The sequence below is a fragment of the Cloeon dipterum genome, chromosome 4 (assembly GCF_949628265.1).
Source record: "Cloeon dipterum chromosome 4, ieCloDipt1.1, whole genome shotgun sequence".
Classification (NCBI taxonomy): Eukaryota; Metazoa; Arthropoda; class Insecta; order Ephemeroptera; family Baetidae; genus Cloeon; species Cloeon dipterum.
The window spans coordinates 36,155,625-36,163,179 of NC_088789.1; the positions used below are offsets into that span (position 1 = coordinate 36,155,625).

Genomic DNA, 7,555 nt, shown 5'->3' on the forward strand with positions numbered 1-7,555 from the left:
TTTAAAAAAAATTATAAAAATAAAATTATCTTTAAATAAATGTTGAATGTTAATATTAATTAGAAATAAGATAATCCTGTTGAAACATATTTTGGAGTTTCTTATGAGAGCAATTTTTTATTAGCTCTTCGCCATAATTGCATAAAAATGTGCTTTGGCATCATTTATAATTTTTTCTGGGTCCATTTTCATCCGAAACTCAAAATTTAAAATTTTATTACTCAGGTGAAATTACATTTGTCTCCATATTGAAAGCTCCAAATTGTTTGGACAATATTAATTACAACGCCAAAACACACCACTAAGCTGTGCTCCAAAGGAAATTCAGAGCAGTTTAGCGGTCGACAGTTTTTTAAATTATGATTGTTAATATCTGAAGTTGCCAAAATCACGAAAACTACACAATTGCTTGATTTTCGCGCGTTTTATTAACTTAATGCTTCCAAATCTCGGGTTCCGGGTATCAGAATTGCAGAAACCAGCCATCGTTGCACTCGCCTCTACCATCTCTAAGTAGCTGAAGGATTTAGGGGTGTGTGTGCTCTCCATCCACAAGTTGTCATACAGCATTAAAGATGCAACAGTGAGCGGTTGTCGCTTATTAACGATATTGAAGCAATGGGGTTGAAATGCATTATGAGCGTTAGCATCTCCTTAACCCTTCTGCTGCTCAGGGGAGATTGAGGCGAGTCCATTGGTAGGTATATTTTGCAATTGAAATGCTCACAACCCGAGATTTGGAGGTTCAAAATTACGAAAAACGCGAGAAAGAAATCCATTTTTTCATTTTTGGTGATTTTAGCAATTCCTAGTTTCAGGTTTTAACAATCAGAATTTCAAGATCTATCCACTGCTAGACTGTTCTCAATCTCCTCTGGACTACATATGGGTTTTAGACGTTGTTATTGTTTTGATCATTTGGAGCTTTCAAAATGGAGACAAACGTATTTTAGCCTATAGGTAATAAAATTATGTAACTTTAGTTTCGGATGAAAGTTGATGATGCAAAAATTTAAAATGGTACCGTAGAGCACTTTTGGTGCAATTACGACAAATAGTTAGTAAAATAAAAATTGCGCTTAAAATTAATAAAATTAACAAAGGATCTCAAGTTTTCATAATATTAGTTATAATAGTAAACATAATATATTTAAATATTTATTTAGTATATTAATGAATTTTTTATCTATTAATATTAATATTGAACATTTATGTTTTTATTTATTAAATTTAAGCTGAATAATATAGATGTATTAGGATTAAAATTGATTGAATTGAAAGAAAATTACATTGTTTTAAATGGTCATGCGAGAATTAAATAAATAATTTTTGGTTCTAATTAATGTTTAGTTCCGAATAAATTTACTGCAGTTAATTTTATTAAATTATATTCGATTTTAATACTGCTAATTTATTATTTTTACTATTTATTTCAATTTAACCGCAATTTCCTTGAAATAATTTTTAAGAGTTTGAATATAAAGGTAAAATTCTTGTTTTGCAACGTATTTTTTGTATTTTTAATGGATTCATGAACTAGATTAAGATATCGGGCTAAATTAATAAATAGAGCTGCTTTCTTGTATGCTGGCATGGATCTGGAGGACTTGGACGACGAGACGAGGGACCGGAGAGGATCGCAGAGGTGACCTGGAGGACGAGTTTTGGATTAGAAGGAATGAGTGGAGCAGCGGCAGCACGCGACGGAGCAGATCAACGAGGCGCAGCCTGGCCGAGATGAGCGCCCTGGCGAAGGCCAGGTGGGTCGCCGTGGAGCAGCCGGTCGGCTGAAGGAGCTCGGGAATCACAGCGAGCACGTTGCAGTGCGGCAGAGCGAGGCGCGGAGGCGGAGCGGCAGCTGGAGGCGGAGCTGAGCGAGCGAGGTGGCGTGCAGCATCACCTGCAACTCGCGCCCTGCTCGTCCAACTGCTCCACGCGAAGATCGCTTGCTTGTTAGCTGGAGCGATGCGCCCTCAAGACCACAATGCCCCGAGCAAGTCGGCAAGCAGGACGAGGATGAAGGTGCAGCAGCTGGCGAAGGCGCGCGCAAGGACTCTGCGAATCGCCACATGGTGCCATGTAACTGGACCTGTTAACCTGCTAGCTCCTTGATCTGTTCGACAAGAAGAGCCGGGATTAGCTGCGAGTGCAGCCGGAGGCAGCTGGCAAAAAAGATATTAAAATAATTGGGATGACATAATTTTTATCTCGAGGTTAATTTTAATTAAATTGTTTTGTTAAAATTACAGTCCAGCCGACGAGATATTCTTTGTCGGCTGGCACAAATGCGTTTTGTTGGCGACTGGCACTTATTGTTAGCACTTGGCACTCTGCTGGCAGTAAGGAGAGTAAATTCAGTGCAATAAGCGCTCACTCGCGCGCTGCTCAATTACTTCGCGTGCTCTCAGAGCTGTCAATTTGCCGCCACACCGTGTCTCATGTAAATTACTTACTCCTGGAGACGCTCAATTTGTTACGAAACAATTTATCATAAAAAGAGTAGGAGTAAAGAAATAAATATGTTTAAATATGCGATGAAAGAAAAGGCTTGTCGGGGCAATTAAGTATATAATAAGTGCGTGTGCGTGCCACGTGTGCAGCAGCAGCAGCAAACAGCCGCTCTTTTCGCAAGGTGTCAACGCTTTCCGCCCGTCCAAATTCACAAACAATTTAATTAAATTGCATCTAGCACGACACACCAATAAATAGCCTTCTTTACTGCTCCTCTGCTTTTTGATTATTTTTAATCAAATGCAAATTTCGTTCGTTTTCCCTCGTTAAGAGCGCATTTTTGCGAATTATTTAAATTATTTCTACCGATTTAAATTGACACTTGTTTTAACTCAAATGAACAGCAAAATAAATCTGGGTTTAAACGTTGAAAGGGCTTTTCAATTAATTTTGATTTTATCTGCAAGCGGGCATGCACTGCGGTGTCACTTGTTGAGTTTTCGAAGGCGCGTTTCGAGTGTGTTTCCACTTGTTTTGGCGTGGGAGTGAGTCTCGGCTTCTGTTGCTTTTGCTCGCACGGTTAATTACTTTTCTGCTATCGGCGCAAAACACACTCACTCGCGTGCGCCGCGTTAAAAGAAAAAAATAATAAAATAAAATACACACGCACCCGCGTGGGCAGCTCTTTATTATTCCCACGGGTGTTTTCCAAAATGAAACGGCTTCAGTTTTGCGGTCTGGATAGTGGAAAGGATGCATCCTAAATTTAATTCATTCCTGTACAAAACTTTTTTCTCGCTTTATAAAGTGCGTTTTCGATTGTGAATGGGCCGGGGAGGATTTACATATAATAACGGGCCTGGTCAGCTAGCTGCTTTTTTTCTCACTTGACGCCTCGGCGGCGCGCTCACCTTGCGCTGAGGCGAGGCTGAAATTTCGTTTTCGCTCCGCTCTCGCAATCAGCGGCCATAAAACCGGAGCATTTTCACTCCGCGCCAATTCAATTTATTGCCAAAATTAATTAAAAAGAAGCGCCTGCTTCCTCGCTGATTGACCGCCACCGCTGCACACACGGCCTCCAAAATGAAATTGGCTGTACAAGTATATCGTGAAAAATTATGTTTTTCTTTAAATCGCGCGGCCAGCAATTTATTTGAAAATATGCTCTAAGTTTGCGGACCTAAATCATCTTAATTAAATTTGTGGTGATAAATTAACTAAATAGTATTAATTAACTTGCAGTTACTTTGCGGTTTTACTAATTTTTAGCATCACATAATGCCGAAAACAAATACCTTTGTTAGCAGATATGAAAATTCTTCTGTATATAGTAGTGATTATTAATGATTCTAATGTTGACGATAGAGCTGTGAATATATTATTTGACGTTTTTTTTACTTAAAAAGAGAGCTAATTCCGCAAGAGACTTTTTAGTGTAAAAAAAAATGTTACGTCCTGGTCCCGGTAAAATTGCGCAACTTTCAACAACCAAACGCGAATTTCCTTGTTGCAAGAAAAGGTCAACAATCAATTCGACAATGAAAATTTGGCTGTTTGTTGAACGTTGCGCAATTTTACCGGTTTGGTGTGTTGCTAAATCACACGACTCGTCCAAACACGACAGTGACAAATGATTTTTCGAGATTGTGATCAGCTGGAGTGGCGGCGGCACCGACACATTGTATTTGTTGCACGCATTTGAACTGACACATGCGGTGAATATCAGCGGCGGCGCCGAATTTCGGCGTTCACGCTCGCTCGGGAGGCAAAGGCCGAAGCAGCGCCGCGGGGCGCTTGCTAATCATTGCGAGTCGCGGCCGCGCCGCTTGTTTGTGTTCATCTTATCATCGGCAATTAAAAATTTGTTTAAAATGTGCTTTTACAGTATTTTCAAGGAGAGGAAAGAAATTTTTAATAATAATCCGCAACTATTTAATCCTCAATGATTAAATATTCTTTTATTGACATTGACGAAGATTATTACGAATACCAGATTGGCACCGAACCAATGAGAGCATAACGCAAAATTAGCGTTAAATCGAGTCACGCGAGGTACGAAGAGCGCGAGAAAGAAGTTAAAGAAGCGGTTTAAAACTCTCCTGACCTGATTCGTCAGCGGGCTCGATCCCTAACGCCCGACGTCACGCCCACGGAGGCCAAACTGTCCTTCAGGGGCGCCGGGGAAGCGTAGGAAGTCGGCGCGTTGAAACGTACAGACCGAATTCTAAAATTCTTTCTGCCAACAAACGAACACTCAAGTTCGCGGTGACTATGAAACAGATTAATTGTTGGTTTGTTGACTGCATTTTTGGGTGTTTGAGATAAATAGACACGCAGCTCCTTTTTATTGTTGTGATTGTGACGTCACTGACAACAAATGAGGGTAAGCGGGATAAATTTTAGTTTGTCAGCGCTGAATATGAATGTGCACGAATGTGAAGAGCGAGTTGTTTGTTGTGCCGGGCAGCACGCGTGTTTCGCCGGTTGCATAACACGCGTCAGTTTTGCCTCGGCGGGAGACTGCGTCGTGTTTCTCTTGTCGCTGTCGCACGTTAAAAATAGAGACACGTGCTCTGGACTCTCTTCCACCTTGCGCTCTAAGCTCTTGCAGCAAGGCAGTTGTCAGTTTCGGTCCGCTACTTAATGAGCAAAGATATTCATCTCGGACTGAACATTGCTGGACCGTGGAAGGATTTTCAATTTAAAGATGACCTGCTCGTCGAAACATTTTCTTTTCTCTTCTCTTTCACGATATCTATTAACGCACACCAAATTATCAAGATTTTTTTTGCGTTTGCTTAAATTAGAACCAGTTTAGAATAATTAGTGCCAATGAAACGAGGCATCAAATTAAAAAGCAAACCTGAATACTATCTAGAGTTTGTAATGAAGACAAGGGATCATAAAATTAAAGATATATAATTTAAATTAAATTTGAATCTGTTTCCCTTCGACCGGAATGCCGCTGCAGCGAGCCACGAGCGGGGAATTGCGTCGTTTGCGTTGTGGCAGCAGTGGCAGGCGCGAGACGTGCGCAAATTCGGCGACATGGCCGACTACCGCGCCGTCGCCGACGAGAAGTAGCCGGCGCCTTCGCCTTCCTGCTCCTCGGATTTGCCTTCGCCGCTGAAATCGCCGCCAAACCTTTGCACGAACGACTGCTACACCTCGAACAGAATTGATTGTTTGGCCCAAATCTATTGCTCTATTTTGATTTATAATAGCAGAAGCCGATTTTGTGTCGTGCGCTGCGTATAAACGCGCTGCAGGCAAACTCTCTTTCCCGTCGGTCAGCCGACACCGAGTTGCGACTTCGGCCAACGCTTCTGCAAACTTTATTCCGTGCTCTATTTAGTTTGCAGTTTTTTTCATTGCAAAATATTTGGAACCGACGAGAGAGCAATGATGAGCGAGTCTACCAGAAATGGAGCATTTTCCTGACGTGAATGACAGTTTACATTTCTTTGCGTAAAATATTTAGTTTAACCGCATTAATATTTATTAAGAAAAGAAAAATTTCCAAGCGCTAGAAATATAATGCGATATTTCCAATGATTCTCCTTTTTTAACAGCAAAGAAAACAAAAGGGAATTGGATTTGTTTGCTATTCATGCACATTTCATAGTTTTTTTTTATTTGTATTTTATCCTTTTATCATTTTGGTTGGGCAAACCTTTTTCGAAACGAACAAAAAGGCAAATTTTCGATGAGATATTTATTTTTGATAATTTTTTCGCATCAATCTTACCAGCACCAGAGGGAAAAACAATAATAAAATCGATGCAGGTGCGCAAGCAGCGTTTCCAATGGCCTATCTTTTAATTGTAACTTTAACGCTGCCGCACGCGACACAGCTTCAGCAGCTTCCTTCCTCGCTGCTCACGCGACTCTACGCCTGCCACAAGCAGCCGTCACCACCTCACCTCTCCCAACGCCTCAGACTGCCCTCTCCGCCACCCCCGCCTCCAACACCGCTCCCTCCGCCGCTCTCTCCGCCACCGTCTTCGCCGCCAACACCTCGGCCGCCTCCTCGACCGCCTCCACGGCCACCTCCACGGCCACCTCCACCACCGCCTCCACCACCGCTCCCTCCGCATCCGCCGCCGCCTCCACCGCCGCCGCCGCGCTCGGCAGCTGCTCGCCGGCGTCCGACCTGGTCTTCGCCAGAGCCTGCTGCGCCTTGTTGATCCGCTCCTTCCGTCTCCGTGGTCTTCGGGTCCGTCTTCGCTGCTCCTATTCCTCTCCTTCCTTCAGTCCACCAGTCCGCCAGTCCAGTCCCTCGCGTCCTCCAAGTCCTCCAGATCCATCATAGCCTATGGGAGAGCAGCTCTTTTTATTCATTTAGCCCAACATCTTCATCTGGTTTACAAATCTTTTCAACGAATCATAAAAATAACCATAAATTAGATTATATTTTTCATTACATTCAAATTCGTTTTAAAATTTTTTTTAAACCACGAAAAACCTGTTAAATTTTATCTTAAAGTAAAGAAATTTAAATTTAAAAACTTTAAAATGTGTTTAATTAAATTAAAATCAATAGCTGTTAATAATTTCGGAACTAATCAATAAATCGCACTAAAAAATATTTATCTAATTCTTATAACCATTTGAAGCGATTAAATTTACTTTAAACTCAATATATTTAATTTCTAAGGCATGAATCTTATTAAGCTGAAATTTAATAAATAAAAATAATTATTTTCAAAATTAATATAATACAAATAAAAATTCATTAATAAATAAAATATATTTTAAAAAATAAGGTTAATGTTAATAAAAATTCGGAAAATTATAGTTCTGTTGAAATTTTTTTGGTGTTTCTGTCAAGTGCAATTTTCACTTCATCATCTCTTCGCCGTAATCGCACATAGAATGCTCCATATCACTTTAAATTCTTTTCAACATCTCATTTCATCTGAAATCTCCGGTTATGACATTTTATTACTTTCCAAATCACGAAAAGTGTTTTGTCGCGCCTTCGCTCTTTAGTTCACTTCATGGACTACTGAAAATAAATTTATTTATTAAAAATATTATTTAAAAATTATTTTCTTAGGGTTTCTTCGCGTCTTAACTCTTTAATTCACTTCAAGGCCGACTG

The 7,555-nt window shown here is 40.6% G+C and overlaps 1 protein-coding gene across 1 annotated transcript; it reads left to right on the top strand.

Moving 5' to 3' along the window:
* Window positions 1-1,592: 1,592 nt before the first annotated feature.
* LOC135943904 (spore coat protein SP96-like) lies at window positions 1,593-6,763 on the top strand. Its single transcript, XM_065490574.1, has 3 exons — window positions 1,593-1,645; window positions 1,958-2,079; window positions 6,306-6,763. Exons 1-3 carry the CDS (start codon window positions 1,593-1,595, stop codon window positions 6,761-6,763), a joined length of 633 nt encoding a protein of 210 aa, XP_065346646.1.
* Window positions 6,764-7,555: the final 792 nt, after the last annotated feature.